The 19,367-nt window shown below is 39.9% G+C and overlaps 1 protein-coding gene across 3 annotated transcripts in view; it reads right to left on the bottom strand.

Moving 5' to 3' along the window:
- The window catches only part of LOC136368324 (ras-related protein Rab-10-like), a 32,181-nt gene extending 15,767 nt beyond the window's left edge, over positions 1 to 16,414 (bottom strand). For all 3 annotated transcript variants that reach the window (XM_066330462.1, XM_066330455.1, XM_066330470.1), the window contains exons 1-3: positions 16,245 to 16,414; positions 10,250 to 10,310; positions 6,929 to 7,067 (exon numbers count right to left, since the gene is read on the bottom strand). In XM_066330462.1, coding sequence (XP_066186559.1) covers positions 6,929 to 7,067; positions 10,250 to 10,310; positions 16,245 to 16,392 — 348 coding nt within the window. In that variant the 5' untranslated portion in view covers positions 16,393 to 16,414. The remainder of the gene's footprint in view (positions 1 to 6,928; positions 7,068 to 10,249; positions 10,311 to 16,244) is intronic.
- Between the last annotated feature and the right edge of the window lie 2,953 nt (positions 16,415 to 19,367).

Raw genomic sequence — 19,367 nt, forward strand, 5'->3', positions numbered from 1 at the left:
GACTTCATCAGTAGGCACAATTTAGAATTAAGGAACACTACTTCTTTTTTTCTTTTTTTTAATCCATTCTTCTCTTAGAGTCATCTAGACTTATTTCATACCCACAAGTTTAATAAAATAAAGTAAACTTCATAAGAGTACAAAGTACAGGCCTAACATAGTGCATTAATCTAACCTGGATTAATAGACCAAAATGTTGGCTGTTTAAAAATGCACTGAAGCTTCACTCATTAAGATCAGTGGCTCTCCTATATAACATCATGTATATCACTTGTAAAATAGGATAAATAGACAATTTTATAATCAACTTTTAGTTCAGAAGAAGACTGAAGGTTGATGAAGGTTTTGCAAGTGACATTTGACTTCACTCTGCAGTTAAAGGTTAAGGGGAAATACATACTACATGCACAAACCCACTGAATTCATCCTGGAACTTAACTTCTGTATAAATAGCACAAATTTTTGCAGCAGGAACGTTCCATCTAAACAGCTTTAAACAATAACAACATTTAAACGAGGTTTGAGGTACCAGGCTTTTCAGCAAGTATTTATTAGTACTACCAATCACAAAGTATTTACTTCTGCAAATAACTACTATTTCTACATCAATATAATGTATCCATGTATTTTCACTTTGTCTGGATCCTCCACCAGAGCACTTATAGTTCTCCTTTTTAAAAGATTGTATCTTGCAGTTTCTTGCATTTAGAAAACTGAACATTATTAGTAAAAATTATGTCCATTTCAAATTCTGAAAACTGATTATATATGACATCTTAAAAAATTAAGTCAATATGACTAGGCAGAAGTTTAACCATGTGCTCAGCTGGCATAAAAACTGCATGGGCACACTGATTTGAACTGGCCAAAAATATGGCTTTTCAGTGCTTCCAAAAGCTTGCTGTAGATCTTCATACTCTGTTATGTATAGCTCAGGAATAAGCTTTCCAAATGCATAATCTATAGCTAAAAAGACAAAGGTTATTTTACAATTGCTAAAATCCTATTTTGCAAGACAGCACTGAGTATGCTCATAGACTCAGGAAACATTTTTGCTCCCATATTTTGGAGAAGTACTATTAAAAATGTCATCAATTTCACCAAGTCAAAAAGAAATTTTTTTTGCAGATAAAGTTTTGCACTGGTATCTCAAAAATGCCAATTTTTGGTTCTCTCTCTCAGTTTTTCTTTAGGTTTTAACATTTCAAAGTTCACATTTTATTGAAGATTAAAATAAATACAACCTGAACTTGAAGAATACCTACACTATTTTATTTTGAAAAGGAAAACATCATCACAATACTTCTCTGAAAAAACTGGAGGCAAGAGATTTACTGAGACCGACAAAGTTTTCTCAAGTGTTTGGCGCAGCTTGGAGCCACCAGGTTTTGGCAGAAGGGTTTTTCTTCCACTGGGTTCCAGGCAGCTGGATCTGGCAGCAGCAGGAGCCAGGCTGCTCTGAGCAGTGGCCACGGGAGGGAGCAGCAGCAGAGCCTCAAACTCAGCAGTGCCACATCTTGGACTCAGAACACTGGACACTCACATCACGGTACCATAGCCTCTGTAGCACACTACTGATAGTGGCCACCCACCTGTGCCCTTCACCCCACTGCCTAATGCCCACCCAGCCAGGGAAATACACAACCTATGAGGATAGTAACAGAAATCAAAACTGCAAAAGCAAAAATATCTTGCTCATCCCTTTTGTATGTAATTGGTTTGGGATTTTTTTTTTAATGTTAACTCTTCTTTTTCCTACAGTTTTGATTTTCCAGAAGTGCTGTGAATTTATGTGAGTAGGAAAAGTAGCACACACCTTTGCTCTAAGAAAACTACACCATATCTGTACTAACAGGTTACTGGAAGAAACTATCCCTTCACTTCTTAAATGGTGAACACAGACCTACCAAGAATGATCCCAACCTCCCTTGCAGCAAACTGACCATGATGATTATGAGCTCACCGAGACTCCTCGTGTAAAGCTATCCAGGGATACATCTTCCAAAGCACCAACTTATCCCTTCACCACACCTCTAGAACACAGTTGTGAAGGGCTGCATGATACTGAGACTCATTAGCTACAGATGGAAAAGGCAACAGAAGTTTGTTTGTAGGTCCAAACAGTGAAACTAAGAACTCATACCTCATAATACACTACAGGGATTCTTACATAGTCTGTATTTGAGGAAGAAATGTAGCATTAATATAGGTTTTCACATCTGAAGAAGATGTACATGGTCAAACATTAAGATGAAGGCAGAGCTGGAAAAGGCCATAAAATTGGGAAGCTTCTTTTTCTTACTCATTAGACAGTGACACTAGAAACCTATCCTTTGTAATACTGAAGAACAATTTGTTAGAAATAGATTGTGCTCAGAGTCTCTTTGAAAGTATCACGTGGGCAGTGCTTATATTAGGATTGCCAAACATGTCTCTTTGTACATATTTTTCTAGGTGTAACCTTATGACTGCAGTCCTGGTTTCCAGGACTTCAGTGGAAATAAATGAATTACAAAGATTATTTGTCTACGTGCAAATTTAGAATGCATTAGATACAAACCAATTTTTCCCAAAACCAACCTATGACTACAGACAAACCAATTTAGTGAAATGACAAGAACAAGAATTTTAAGTTCTAATCAGAGCCATAATGACAAACCTATCTGTGAACGGGGACCATTTGATCTTTTGACATCAAGCTGTCCCATCTGAGGAAGAAAAACTCAGAAGAGTTTCAAGCCAAACTAATTTACATTTGTAAAGCAGTTTGCTGTGCTGCTTTTATTTAAGTATGATAGAGAAACACTGAAAGACAGTCTAGTCTCCCAAAGGAACCAGAGGAACCAAACCAAAAAAGGGCACTATGCAGAAATGGCAGCAACTCAAAAATTCATACAGTTCATATCCTGGTTGAGGGGTCACTTATTCAGGTAGGACAAACAGAAGATTAATGTATTCAAAAACACTCAACTACTGTCACCAAGACTTGCACAAGGAAAGAAAATTATCTTCTCCATGCAGAAAATTCTGTGATGGCAGTGTAATTCCAGCAAAAAATTCCAGCACAGGGATAATTGTTAGGGGATGGTATCAGCAGTTTTGTGGCCATACCAGGAGACTAGCACAATTATAACCAGTCCAAGGTATTCAGAAGTAAATTAAGACCTACCATCAATGTCAACAACTTTTGGAGACCCAGACATCATTTGTGGATAATTGAGTGATTTAGGCTGGCAAGGACTTTTAGAAGTCAGCTGGTCTACTCCCCTGCTCAAAGATGGGCCAATTTCAAAATCAGGTCAGGTTGCTCTTGAATGGAATTTTAAGTGTCGCCTTTAAGTGATACTTTATGGGCATCTATTTGAGCATTTGAACCACTCTATTATGAGGAATCTTTTGCTAATGTTAGTTGGAATCTTGTTAAAAACATCCTGGAAAAAACTGTTTTCTACAAATGGATTTGGTACACAGCTGCTTGTAGTTATTTAATTTTCAAAGGTCAAACAGCATCAGCCTTTCAGAACAGGTGCATCCAGTAACTAAAAGCCATGTCAGCAGGAGAGCACTTCAATAAACTGGACATAATCTGGAATCCTACAAATAACAAGTGGTTTCAGGTTCTGAAGTTATCCTTCCGCAATTATCATGCTCCTAATGAATGCATTACAAATCCAATATTCCTATACTGGACTTGCCAATAATGGCCTAAGATATTAATCTGTGAGTGAGTATATTTTTCTAGTGAGCTTTTAAAAAGTATAGTCATGTTGCTTAGTTTCCTCTAGTCCTGAATTCAAATTTTACAGCAATACAGGAATGGCAGCATATTTGTGTCTTGTACTTCCTTGGATAATAATTCATTTTAATAGTAAAGCTGCTGTATTCCACACAAAAGCTAACTGAAATATAATGAGAACATTACTGGTAATCTGATTGTAATTGCACTGACTGGCCAGTTTTTATAAAATCAATGGGAGTTTTTAAGAATGCTAAATTGCTTGGATTGTAATTTTCAACTGTTGCAAAAACAGCTTAGCATACTGAACAGATTTTTTAAAGCATTCTGTTTAAAATCTTTATGTGCAAAGAACAAAAAAATGAGAGCATAACATAATAACTGAATTGCCTCAAAAATTCCTGTTTCACTGGTTCAGGTGCAAGCTTTACACCTATTATTCTGTATTTAGTGAAGCCTGTATTCTCCCTGTTCCCCTTTTTAAAATTTATTTGTTTTTTCTATGCTTGCGTATTTTAAACGGTCACTTTGATTCTGGGCATTTGTAGGAATTAAATAGTGGTTTGCATTCACAGACCAAAGCAAACGCAAGGAATGTCACCAACCTCCAGGAAGTAATTAATTTTCACGAAATGCCCTGTGTTTTAACAGTTATTGTTTAAAAACATTTCTTTTGAAATGAATGGCCCCATATATTTTCACCAAGGCACTTCAGAAACGGACATCCCACTAGGATGAAATTAAATTTTTTTATTACTATCTAGCTCTATTACAACACTAATTGCTAGTTTTGAGATTGGTACAATCAATCATGCAATTTACATTCCCAGAAATTGTTTTAGATTGAGTACTTTTCCATTTTTTAAACTTTAAACTAACAAAAGTACCTTCAGGGGTTAAGATTAAACAGTCTAAGTATTAATACCTTGAGTATATTTACACGAAAGCTTCTAAAATGTCACAAATGGAGAGCAGGCTTGTGCAGGTGTCATTTCCTGACTGACTAAAGCAGATCTAAACCTGCATGGTGGCCACAGGAGCTAGTCCCATCCTTCCCTCCACCCCGGCCATACAGCCCTGATACCTTCTTGCTGTTGATGCCTGTGCACTGTAGCCCACTGAATCAATCACCCTGTTGATCTAACTGAAGATGACAGAACAAAATGACTCCTTTGGAGCCAGTGTGAAGGCAGAGCAATATTTTATATTGAAATATAAATAGACAGGCAGGTAGATAAATAGATATAAATGTATATATGCAGATAATCTACATTTTCCATTTAATCTACAGTTTCAGTAAACCTGCTATCAAACGGTTTGCTGAGCTAAATCTTTGTTAACCATGAAACTGTACAACCAGTGGCATATCTAGCTGGGACTTTTGTTTGGCCAACAGAAGAAAGGCATATGCTTTTCTTAAGAAAATAATGAAACAGATGTGTTAAAGTGTGCGCAGATAAACCAGTAAGAATATACTGTCACTGAATCTTGTTTATAACACAGTACTGAAGTAACATGTTACTCTGTTGCCACTAAGACTTTTAAGATGACTCTAAGGTCAAGAATAATGATGTGCTAGGTCACCAGAGCCATGTTTTTAAAAATGAGATAATGTGAATATAATGTTTTCCTAAGAGTATAAGATAGCCCATGTATATTATTGGATGTACGATCACATGTAGTTCATTTATTCAGCTGTATACTGAAGCTGTGAAGAGAGAAAATAATGCATTTGATGGTTTTATTTGAAGCCCCCTTTCCCAAGATGAACTCTTCCCATCTATCCCCACCAAATCACAAGGGTATTCAAAAACACGCTTGAAACTTGACTTGATTTTGATCAATGGAGAGCACAACCTCACTTGTATTTTTACAGTAAGTTCCACAAGCATACTGACTACAAATTGCTGTGCTACTGCTGAGGCGAAATATCACTGCTCCCTATAGCCTCCTTAGGAGGGAAAGTAGAGAGAACGATACTGATCTTGTTTCCCTGGTATCAAGAGACAGGACACATAGAAATGGCTCAAGTTGTGCCAGGGATATTCAGACTGGACACTGGGAATCATTTAATTACTGAGCCAGTGGTCAAACACTGGAACAGGCTTCCTAGGGCATGGTCAATTCCCCAAACCAAATTAAGAGGCATCTGGACAATGCTCTCAGTAACATAATTTAACTTTTGGTCAATGCTTAAGTGGTCGGGCAGCGGGACTAGACGATCATTGAAGGTCCCGTACAGCTGAACTTTCCTATTCTATTCTAAACCTGCCCTGACTCTAGCTAATAAAGAACACATCAAGAGAGTCCTACCAAAAAAGACTTGGAATATAGGATTACAGTCGGCTGAACGATCTAAGGGCTTGCCTACTCCTCCCTCCCTTCACATGGTTTCCACACATTCTTCTTCTGGCCTTCCTACTCCTACCTGTTTACCTTACTCCAGCTCCAGCAAGTGTCAGACCTTGCCATGAGCCTCTCAAACTCACCGGAGAGAGCAAAAAAAACACTCAGCTTCTTTTGGTGTGTTAGTTTTCTACTACATTAGGAAGTCAGGGTGAAGCAAGAGAGCTATGACAAGCTCCAGTAGGAACACATACCCTGTCTGGCAGCCATGTGCTGTTGAATCACTTCCTACATCATATGAAAAAACATATTTCTGGCTGCAGGACCATGAGCAGCTGAGCTATCCAAACAGCCTCCCACCCCACTTCCTCTTGAAATCATCCTCTCAAGGAACATCCAGTAAGGACAAAGAGGATATGTAATTCCTTTGATCTTGGGATGAGGTAACTACACTGAAGTAATGAAATTAGGAAAGGGAAATCACTGGCTGTGATATGGAATTTTGATATGGAATCTAATTAAAATCCCAGGATGAGCTCATGCAGTCTGATCTATGCATAACCACACCAGTGACAAGAGCACCATAACTCAGCATGCACAAAGAGGGTTTGGAAGCTATGCTTTAGAAGTATCTCAGAAAACATTCCTCCATCAACATGGGCTTGTCTAAATACAAACCACGTTCCAGTTTCAGACGACAGTAATTCTACTATCATACTATGTGCTGAATTAAATGCAAGAAATTATGGTTAGAAACATACAGGAACAAGAATACATCTCATGCAGTCATTTAAAATGACACATTAATTGCCTTCATTAAGTGACCAGCCACTGACAGATATTTACCTCATATATGTCGCTCATCCAGACTGTTATACTTTGAAAACTCTTGAGATTTGTGATGTCATACACGAGAACAAATCCTTGTGCACCACGGAAATAGCTGGTACTAAGTGTATGGAACCGTTCCTGGCCAGCAGTATCCCTGAAGGAAATTGTAACAAATCACACACACAAAAACAAACAAAAAAGAGATGATCAAACAGACAGAATCCCCAATTACTTTACTTTAATCCCCAATTACATTACTTTACTTTAAGGAGTATTGTCCAAATTTTAAATTATTAAGGAGTATTGTCCAAATTTTAAATTATGTACTCTAAAACAAAGGGAACAAAAATAATCACAAATGAGAGAAAATCTGGGTGCTAGATATAGCAATATAAGAAATACACTGGAAATTTATTCTGAATAATACAGCCCTACTAGGGAAGCCAAGCCAGTGGCTGAAATCTGAGAGTAGTATCAAGCCCACCATTCCTTCCTTATATAAATAACTCAGGTGATAAAAAAACCTCACATGTCAGATGACATCCCCATATTCTGACAATCTTTTTGTAAACTGTGATACAAACAGCAATCTGGTTTAGATGGAAGAACAGGTTTTGGGGAAAAAGCCATAAAATACACGGACACAGGTTCTTACACATAATGCCAAAACTTGAGGAAACATATATAAATGGCATCCCTCAATCTGCTCATCAGGAGATGCTGGCTACAGAGTACCACACCTGAAATGTTTCTACAATAATACACGAAGAAAGGAAGAAACGAGACAATATCCAAGCTTTGTCCCAGTCCCTGAGACTTGACATCCCTGGCATAAGTGAAACTTGATCGAAAATAAAATGAATAAGGAAGGTGCATGCCCAGTGGAAGCAATGTTAGGTGACACGGAAAGAATACTAAGATTCTCTTCCGTACCACTGTACAGAGAAAATCTGTGTAGTCAAAGCTACACTGAAGCTGACAGAAACATGGGAGACAATAATAAGTTTTTTGCAATACATGAATTGCAAAAGGCAGTGCAGAAATAACATCATCCCTCTGCAGAAGAAGGATGGTCACCTCACCAAAAGGGACATGGACAAGGCAGAGGTGTTTAATAATTGTCTCTGTCTCCAACACAGATGACAAAGCAAGGGGGCCTCAGTGCTCTGAGCTGGAGGACCGTGGCTGTGGGAATGAACAGCTCCCAGTCAACCCTGAAATTGTGTGGGATCTGCTTCTCCAATTGGATCCCTACAAATCCATGAGGCCTGATGGGATTAATCTGAGAATTCTCAAAAAGCTGGCTGATGTCATCACAAAACCTCTTTCAGTTTTTGAGCAGTCTTGGGAGTCCAGAGAGATCCCAGCTGACTGGAAGCTGGGTAAAGCTGTCACAGTTTTCAAGAAGAGCAAGACCCTGGAAACTACAGACCTGTCAGTCTCACTTCAGTGCCCAGTAAAATAATGAAAAATATTATTCTGGGAGATATACCTGGAGGACAACACAGTCATTGGTTACAGCCAGTACAGCAGGCCAAAGTCCTGCTTGTTGAACCTGATTTCTTGCTATAAAATCGTAATCCACCTAGTTGATCTAGGAAAGTCAATAGATAGGATCTCATTGAAGTTCAGCAAAGCTTTTGGTATTGTTTCTCACAGTAACTCCTGGACCAAATAACCAGCACACAGCTGGATAACCATGCTGAACAATGGGTAAGCAATTGGTTCACAGGTTGGGCACAAAGGGTCACACTGAATGGGGTGACATCAGGCTGGGGTCTGGGCACTGGTGGGGTTCTGCAGTTCTCCATCCTTGGCCCAGTTCTCTTCAAAATCTTCATTAACCACTGGGATACAGGATTCAAAGGATACTAAATGAGTTTGCCAATGACACTAAATTAGGAAGAGCTGTCAACTCTCTTGAGGGCAAAGAGGCCCTGCAGAGAGACCTTGACAAATGAGAGATCTGGGCAATCAGCAACTGCATGAAGTTTAACAAGGGCAAGTGCTGGACTCTGCACCTGGAATGGGGCAATCCTGGTTGTGTGTACAGACTGGGGAATGAGATGCTGGAAAGCAGGACTGCAGAAAGGGACCTGGAGGTCCTGGCCAGTGGAAGTTGAACATGAGCCAGCAGTGCCCTGGCAGCCAGGAGGGCCAACCCTGTCCTGGGGGGCATCAGGCACAGCATCACCAGCCGGGCAAGGGAGGGGGTTGTCCCACTCTGCTCTGGGCTGGGACGGACTCACCTTGAATGCTGGCGGCAGTTTCGGGTGCCACAATACATAAAAATATATTAAGCTCTTAGAGTGCATCCAGAGGAGGACTGTGAGAATAGGGGAAGCCATACAAGGAGTGGGTGAGGTCACTTGGTTTGTTCAGCCTGGAGGAGACTGAAGGAAGACCTCATTGCAGTTACAACTTCCTCATGAGCAGAGGAAGCAGAGGGGCAGATCTCTTCAATCTCATGACCAGTGACAGGACTTGAGGACATAGCCTGAAGCTGAGTCAGGGGCAGGCAGGTTGGGTATCAGGAAAAGGTTTTTCACCCACAGGGTGGCTGGGCACTGGACCAGCTCCCCAGGGAAGTGGTCACGGCATTGAGCCTGACAGAGTTCAGGAAGCTTTTGGACAATGGCCTCAGGCACATGGCGTGGTTCTCACTATCTGTGCAAGGCCTGAAGTCAGGCCTCTAACTCAGTATAATCTGTGATTCTATGAATTATGCCTTAAGAAACCTATAAACAACCCTCTAATATTTTTTGCATTAAAGCCTTAGATGGAATAACTGCAGATCCAATAAGGGTCAGATAATTCGTATATAGATTTATTCCTTGAGAAAATATACACTGGTAAACAGAGATAATCTTCAATATGAGATGCCTGGAGTGCCAGGTGTCAGAAGCCCTACATAAATTTCAGAAAAACTTCCAAACCAAAAAATAGTGTGTGCTCTCAAAGATTCATCTTATCAAAAGTCATTTCTCTTGGTGATCCTTTTGAAAAAACATTTGATGGGTAATGAAATGTAACATCTTCTTGCTTTGTCACTTTCCTCAATGTTCCTCTACAATTAAATGTACTTCATATGGATCACAGATCTGCACTTGTTTGTATGCTGCAAATTTTATTGCTAACGCAACCCAGTGACAACCCTCTTTTCAACTTACATTAGCTGCTGCTGCAAAACATACTCTCCTACACTAAATTCAAATTTTGAAATTATCTAGTAGAAGCACCCGCACATTATGAAGACAGACAATTAAAAGCAGATTAGATTTTTCTTGTCATAATGCAACCTAGCTGTCTTTTTTTGTGATAATTATTAAAACTTACCATATTTGAAGTTTCACTCTTGTATCATTAAACATTACTGGCTTTACTTTAAAATCAATGCCTAGAAGAAAAAAGAAAAATCTGCAACATTTCTCATAATAACATGGATTCCCTTTGAAGACTGTTTCTCAGCTCTAGTTATCACACAATTTCAAACAGAAAGTGAAAAGGAACAATACCACAGAAAAAATAACTAGCCAACCATATACATTCAAAATGGAAGCTGTACAAGGAAATTATACACTGCTGAGTGCCAATACATTGCACAAATACAATGCAAAGCAATGCCAATACCAAGCAAAGAAGGGGCAGGTCAAAGCACAGGTGAAGATATTCTGAAGTACAAGGAAGTATTAGAATGGATTGGCAAGGGACGTGACAGCAGTTCTGTGGCCTGTGCACAACAGTACATTGTGCAAAATACAGTGGTGATTTTCAACAGCATGGCAGCTATGAATGGGAAAGTAAAAATGCTTTCAAAGCTGTCACATGTGCAACATAATTTTTCTGTCCTTACTTCCAAATCCCTAAAAAAATAATCCAGGTTTACATGAGCAGAAATAGGAACTGGCTGTATGCATTGAGTGCAAAGACAAACATACATGGGATTTAATTCCAAATGAAGAGGATCGGCTCTACAGCCTAAATCAGATCCAGAAAGTCAATGCTAAAAGCAAGTATTAACACTTAAAATCAATGCAGAATGTTGTCTCTACATACATTACACATCCTTCCTCAAGGATATTTTCCTTATGATTTATAGTGTTTTCCTTTATTAAATTGTCAAATTAGTACTCCAGATGTGTTAGATGATACCTAGATTTATGAGCTGTTGAAGTTCCAAATCTAAAATTGGAATCTGCCAGCCATCAGCTGCTATCTTAGAGTGACATATTTTTGCAGAGCAAAGCATTGTTTCTTCTATTACTTCATTGCTGAAGTCTGAAATACTATTTGATAATTTCCATTATTGCCTTTTTTTCCCCACTGAAAAACAATTAGGCTTTTTTTGTCAATTACAGTAAATGAAGTTAAGGTAACATCGTGACAAGCTGACCATACTGTATGGGCAAAATTCCGTAAGATCAAACTATAACTACTTAAAATGACACTGTCTTTTCACCAGTAGTAATGTCATTTGAAGGAACCAGATAGATTGAAAAATCACGAAAAATTTTAAGTTAATACCACTGTACTGATTTCCATAAGAATGTGCAAGCCAAATTACTTTATCAAAGGAAAGCACCCATGGCAGCAAACCAAAAATGTAGAGGAAATGCTATCATCCTTTGTAGTGACAGATGTATTGTGCACAAAATTTTGACAAGTACACTCCCACATGCATGCACTCATATGCACTTTCAATGCTATTAACACTTTTTTGTATGTATGTGGTAAGGGAGTTGAGGTGGATTTTAAAAATTACTATGATAATCATGTCCTTCAATTGATGAATTTTCATTGAAGCTTCAATGAAAAGGAAAGATGAAATAATATAATTGGTATCTGTAATTAATATTACACAAAGCTTCCTTGATGGAATTAATAATGTAAGGAAATGTAATTTAAGTAAAATTTGCTCATGTAAGGTGAAACTCCAACGTGATGGAAAACGTTTGCTCCTGAAATTCACATGACTTTGTTTAATTATCTGTATCATTTTCTACAATTGATGTTGGAGCAGTTGAGAAGGACGGAGTACACACTGGGAGGCTGGAACATCACTTACAAATGGTGCACCGGGAACACAGCAAAAGATTATATTCCAGAGATTCCCAGAACTGTAGGGGAAAGTTCTTAGCTGACATACATTTTAATAATAAATTGCTATAAGCTTTAAAAAAAAATTGTAAAAAGAGAAGCAGAGTGCTGAATCAGACTAAAACTTAATCTAAATTAAAATCAGGCATATTGACTTCTTAAGTCAACTTCAAAATTTATTGACCTAAAAGGTCAATGAATGTTAGTGAAAAACAAAAGTCAATATGTTCTGCATGCATGAATTGTTCATGTCTTTATATGAAATTTCCAGCAAACTTAGCAAATTGGAAAGACAGAAAAGAAAAATGAGATACACAATGCCAAAGACAGCTCACAGATTTCAGATGCTTTTAGGCCTACCTGGTATACAACATGATCAACATAACAAAGCAAGCATTGATTACAGCTCTTGAGATAAATGTTATTGGAATGCAACAGCATGTACTTGCTTCTTTTAAGCTGTCAAATAAAACCAAAAAGGGGGATGCTGGGTGCAAGTTCAAATTCTGCTTGTTATTTCCAACTTTTATAGCCATGAAAGTTTATTTTCTTTATATTTCAAAGAGTAAATAATGCCCATAATAGGACTGAGTCACCTGAAAGACATTTATGTCTAAAATGCATAAAAATAGTCAGCCACAGGTAATTCAGTTGTGAAATGCCCCTCTCTTCCCTCCCTTTGGCCATCTGCAGAAGTCCTTTTCAAAGAGGTCTTTTGCAGCTGGCCTGGAAAATTACAGCACACTTTTCACCCAAACAGAGCTGGTGGGTTCCTAACAGAACATGTTTAAAACCATATGTCTATCCAGAGAAAATGCAAGTTTGAGTAGCTTAGTATGATTCAACAGTGAAAGCATGGACAGAGGGTGGTGAATGCCCCTGTGCAGGTTCTACCCAGCCCACTGCCTGTCATACAGCATCTTCTACTCCAGAAACAGGGAAGCAGCTCCCAACAGCTCCTGTGCCCAAACTGGGCAAGTGCCCAGTGAGATGTGGTGGGCTGAGTTTCCACTGTTACTCCTCATCCATACTTAACCCCTCCTAGCTGCCGGCACATTACTTGTATCAGATTCTTTTCTGAACATGTCAAGAAATGTCTGAAGCAGAGAGGTGTTTGAGCAGTCGCAAGTACTGATAATACCCAGTTTTCTGAGAAAAACAACTCATGGGATAAAATGGTTTGTTATGAGAATAAGAGTGACAAAAAAAATCCAGTCTTGTTAAAAAAACCAAAAAATTAAGATGTGGATTGCTACTGGTGTTCTTACCGTCAATATGGTTCATTTTTGTTGATTACTTTATTCCCTTCTAAAGTAAATATCAGGGAATCTACATAGACTTTCTAATCCTAATGCTGAAGTTGTACCACTTTCAACTATGACAGATTTGGGAGGACTCACAGCTCTGCAGAAATGTTTTTCAATGAAAACACATGTGCTGAAGGACCACAGCGACCGTAATACAGCAAAATAACCTCACAGCCTGTGAGATCACAATTCTGGCTCACTGGTATACAGGAGGGGTTTTGTTCATAAACCTTCTCTGTGACTTTATACCCAATACCATTATTCAAACAAACGCATTTATTCTTTATAATCTAATACATAATACAATGTATCCACCTTATGATGCATGTAAGTTTAATTAGAAAACTGTAACTGCTTATCATTTATCCAAACTATGTAACTGAAGAGGAGGAAGGGTACCCAGCCTTGAGTGTTTACGTGTTGCATTAAAAGCTTTCAATGTAAATTTACCGTGGATGCATTTTTTCATTTTCTCATAAAATATGTAATTTTAGAAAAGTTCACTACTACTAGAGCCTACTATAAAATGTTTGCAAGGTTTTTTACCTTCACAATAACTAGTATTTCTCCTAGTAACACAAATCTGTGATCCATGATGACATAGAAATGAGACTTTCAACAACCTTTTAACTTCTGTGCCTATGAGCCTCTGCCACCAAGGAAGGTGATGGTATATGATTTTGCCAGGAAACTCAGGAAGTTTCAAGACTGCACAGTCGGGATAATCCTCCCTCTACTCAGATCACCATTTCAATTGGACAGGTGAAAAATCACCTGACAGCAGATGAGCATTTAATAGGCTGTACAACAGAAAGGGATCATTTGACTGAGCTTTTATGAAAAAGGCATCCAGATAAAAACAGTTATTTGTTCTGACTGCATCAATAGTGAGGAAGAAAACATCACAAACTGAGAAAACACTATGTGTCTTCTTCCATCACTAGGAGACACAATCTCTAGGGCATCCTCTCCATTGCAGCTGTCTCCATGAAGAAGGAACCTTCCACTTCCCACATGACCCTTTTGGAAGACACCACTCATTATCCCATTTGTTTTCCAAGTCCAAACTCTAAAACACCCGATAAAATGGAATTAAATCGAACACAGTATTTCAGAAATAACTTTAAAAACACATCCAGATAACAAATACCATGTTTGGATTATTCACTTATATTTCAGATGTGCTTTTTTTAAAAAAAATTTAAATATCTCAATAATAGGTGTCACTTATGAAACTGAAGAGATTAATCTTAGTCCATAAACTGTCACAAAAATTATTATCTTCACTATTCTTTAAAACAGTTCAAGTCACAACTTGGGAAATATATTCTTAATATCATCACCATATAAAAGTTTTTGAGTCTGCACTGGACTGAATCAGAAGTAAAAGAAATTATGTCTCAAAATAATAACCTCATGGTCAGGAATCTCAATGCAAAGCACATCAACAAAGCTGTTACTTATTTTTATAGCCATTCTTTGGGCGTTCTTACTAAGCCTGGCAATAAGTTGCCTATTATTAGGATCAATTTCCTGACTTTACTGTTAGTTGTGTTCCTCCCTCTTTGTCTGTGCTGGTTTCAAGAAACTGCTTTGTAAGAAAGCGCAGGAAAATAAAAAGTGGTTAAAGTTCAGCTATTCTTACTGTGGGCAGATCAAGTCATCTTGTGTACATTAAGTATTCCCTGGACTAACTACTGACATAGCTACTGTCTGGTATTTAATTCTGTTATGCCAACTCCTCCCAGACTGAAATATGTGTAAATACACCATGCATATCCCAAAAGCAGAAACACACAATTTCCCGGCATAGTTTAGTTTTTCTCTTCAAAATCAAATCCAATCAAATCAAAAATATTCTTACACGTGAACTCTTAAAAATTAAAATTTCCCAATGAGAATTTGGGAAAATGTCCACAGCAAATCAAACCACGGCACTCACATAACACATTTTAATGCTGGAGACAAGGTTGTCAGCATGTGGACAGTCATCCTGCCATTGCCCATGGCTCTGTGGGCCTGGGAGCACCAAGGCAGTGGGGAGCTCCCCATCACCTGCCTGCTGCGGCATGTGGTGCAGCCCAGGATTGACACGGTCTGCCAGGGTTAATTATTTCCATCATAGCAACAGCTCTGCTTTAACCATCCTGCACACCACTAGAGTAGAAGATACCTTTATACCATTAAAATGATAAACACAAAGTTAAAGCCTGAAATATTGATGAATTGGGCTTTTTGCTGACACCTGACAACTCTATGAGGTTGGTACCTGAAAGGAGGCCGTAGCCAGGAGGCCTCTCCTCTCAGTCAACAAGCGACAGGACCAGAGAAATTAGCCTCAAGCTGCACCAGGGAAGGTTTAAGTTGGATATTAGAAAGAATTTCTTCCCAGAAAGCATGATTAGCATGAACTAAGATTGGCATGGCATGCCCAGGGAGGTGGTGATGTTTAAGACCAGACAAGGCACTCAGCGAATGATCTATTTGACAAGGCAGTGTTCGGTCACAGGTTGGACTCGATGAGCCCAGAGGTCATTTCCAACCTCGCTGATCTGGGGCTCTGTATTGTTTTCTCTGCACCTGCACCGATGTACAGCAGCAGGGCCTCGGTGGGCAGTAAGAAACCGTGACAAACAAGTCTTCACAAGTTGACACCATGACTAGGTTCCCAGCGGCCGGACGAACAGCACGGGCAGTGTAACAAGCCTGCAGGCTGCAGTGGCTCTGGGCCCGGTGACATGTGTCCCGACTCTCCGGCAAAGTGGAAGCTGCTGTTGGCAGCGCAGGGAGGTCTGACACCTCCCAGCCCGGCAGTGCCGCGCTGACAGCGCCGGTGTGGCCGTGTGCGAGCGGCGGGCAGCGGGGAGGGGAGGGCGAGGGGCGGGCAGCGAGGCGGGCGAAGGCGCTCGGAGGCGCCGGGCACTCACCGATCGTGGCCATGTACGAAGTGGCGGGAGAGCCGGCGGGAGGCGAGGCGGGCTCCGTGTACCGGCGCACGATGGAGGTCTTCCCCACGCAGGACTCTCCGGCCATCACGATTTTCACCAGCAGCGGCCGCGGGCCCTGCCCCGCCATGGCGGGCACCGAGTGTCGGCCGACCCGGCGGGGAGGGGCGGGAGCGGGCCCCGAGCCGCCTCAGCGCCGGCCCTGCCCCGAGCCCGCGCCGCGGAGCTGTGCGACACGCTGCTTTCTTTCGAGTTTCATCACCAGGGAGGAAGTGGGGAACTTTCACAACCCCCGTGACGCTTCCCCCGTGAAGTACAGGAGTAAACAGTCTGGTTTCGCTTTGCTTCCTAGCCGTAGGTCAGAGGCGGAGGAAACAGGTTTGTCATCTGACAGTCAAAGTGACCTGTAACACATTCACAAAGGAAAAAACAAACCTCAAACCAAAAAACCCTGTATCTACAGTGTAGGTTTGCTGCATGTATATCTGGATGTTTTTTACCAGAATCCTACATTGTCCAGGTTATAAGGCCCAAGGCCATTTGCCGATGTGCGCACTGAACTCATATTCAGTGTCATAAATTTAGGAGCAGGATATATTTGAATGAAAACTGCTAATGTATGTTTCCAAATATTTGTGTCTTATCTAGGCCTGCAGTGACTTCTCATGGGATTTGACATTGTCACCTTCAACCCTTCAAGCTCGATGAGTTTATCTATCAGAGCTTTTTTGTGGAGGACAATTTATGACTCAGTGACCTCCACCAAGCATGATTCAGAACTACAGAATCAGGACCATCAAGGCTGGAAGACCCCTTTGGGATCATCCAGTCCCATTACCAACCCAGCACTGCCACTGTAGCCCCTAAATCATTAAACTGTGTCACCAGCACCAGATCCAGAGGCCTCTTAAATACCCCCAGGGACGCTGACTCCACAAATGTTCTCTTATCAAAGGCCAGGTATTATTTCAGGCTTCTGCCCCTTCGTGCCTCACAGCAACCTGCACCTAAACTTGCCAGTATTTGACTTGGTGACCTTTAGGACTTCGTGGTAGAAAATCTCCAAGGGATGTCATCAGTCAGTGCAATTTCCTTCATTGCTGGAAAAATGAGAATTTCTGCTGAGAAATAATGAGTCGGAAACAACAGGTGAGATCAACTACAGAGTTCAGTGGGCTTTTTAGGCGTGACCTCTGAGATGTGACTGTAAAAAAACCCAGTGCTAGAAAAGAAGGCCTTAATTAAAGTGTTTCCATTAGGGAGGGAATAAGGTTGTGTGTTGATGAGTCTGAATACATTCTTGAGCAACTGTTGATGGAAAAAGCTGAGCCCACAGGACACATCAGGTGATGATACATTGCATTTTGAAGGTATTTAGGGAGCCTGGCCTGCACAATAAAGTAACAGACACGTAGCTTGCTTAGTTCAATATAGTAAAGTGTAGGAGTGAATATGGTTACTCTTTGCCAGGGATTCAACTAAAGAGAGGCAAAAAAAGCTGCATAAAATGAAGAATAATATACTGAATAGATTGATATACACTTACCATGGATATGGCTAAGGCAAAATTTGTGAGGCTTCTAATGATATTTGAGAAAATTTTTGCAATTGAGGTAATTGGGAGAAAATTCTTCATACAGGCAAAATGAGAAGTGTTAGGAGGGTTGTAACTGTCTGCAATAGGGAAAGACTGGATTTCATAAACCAGAACACTTCCTATGACAAAGATCCCCTGCTATCTCAGCAGTCCCATGAAGTTCTGCTTCCTCATGCAGAAATTTGAACTTACCATTGTTTATCCCGGATTCAAGGGAAGACAGGGTGCTGGCATCTTCTGGTATTTCTCATGGGTCAGAGGCGATGATGTGTATGGGGAAACTCCAGCACAGATAATGTAAGATCAGCAGGCACAGTGTCTCCAGCCATCTGTGTGTCAGTCCTGCTCTGGTCCCTCTGTCAGTGTGGCTGCTGGAGCGAGGACAGTGGTGCTGTGTCCTGTGATGGGTTGGACAGATGCATGCGTGTGGGCAGCACACTGCTTTACAAATACACCTTAAGGCTTTGTCTTCACTGTGGAGCCTTCTCGATTGTCTGCTCTGAGGGTGTCCTTCTCAGAACAGCTTTCTTCAAATGCAGGCAGTGCTGCAGCTGCCTGCAGCAGTTAGATTTACGTGTTAGCCTGGACTGATGGTGTTAACAAGGATGCTACATTAGCTCAGTTTTTAGCTTCTGCTATCTGTCAGGTCAACCCATTTAAATAAAAAGGCTCTCCTTAGCATTTTGTACATCTGAGTGTTGATTTATGGGCCACGCGCAAGGCAGGATTCTAGCCAAATTCCTAATGAGACTCCAAAAACCCGGGGCTACCGCTGCTCTCAGGAAGTTACAGTATCACTTTTCCTCATATTCCTATCCACAAGGGGACAGTCTTTCCATCTCTTACCACTGACTAAAACCATTTAAAAGTTAGCTCCTTGAAAAACTACCATTCAATGAATGAAATTTATTTTTTTAATACATGTTTTGTGCTTTGGAAAAAAGTTCGAGATCTTTGTGTATGTGATGTTACTGTACTTACAGAGTTAATCATAAGCAAAGTTAGTTTAATGAAGCTAATGGTTTGAAAATAATGACTGTGGCTTCAAAATAATCAGTGCAAAGCACAAAATGAAGTTTCCATTGTGTTTATTGAGATATCTTCGGAAAAAAATGAATTTTCTTCTCATTCAGCTTTTTTGATTGTTCACTTAAATTCCTTGACTCTATCCAAAAACGTGTTGAATAGTACTAGTAATTAATACACAATTTTTATAGGAACTTCAGTGAGAGGTCTTTTAATTTTCATATAGAAAAATGACTAGATCTATTATAATTTAATTTATAAAATGATAGGTTATGAAAGCATCACATTAATTTCTCTTCAATATTTGTAAATTGCTGCAGTTGCTCTCATAGATATGATTCTTACACTTTTGCTTCTTACTTGAAACATTGGGTTGAGAAATAACTGCTTAATTTACTCTGAGTACAGAATACTTTGGGCAAAGCTGATAATGCCATATTTTTAAATTTTCAAAGTGCTCACACCTCCTTATTTGCACTAGT

Source organism: Sylvia atricapilla, chromosome 1, assembly GCF_009819655.1.
Source record: "Sylvia atricapilla isolate bSylAtr1 chromosome 1, bSylAtr1.pri, whole genome shotgun sequence".
NCBI classification, from domain to species: domain Eukaryota; kingdom Metazoa; phylum Chordata; class Aves; order Passeriformes; family Sylviidae; genus Sylvia; species Sylvia atricapilla.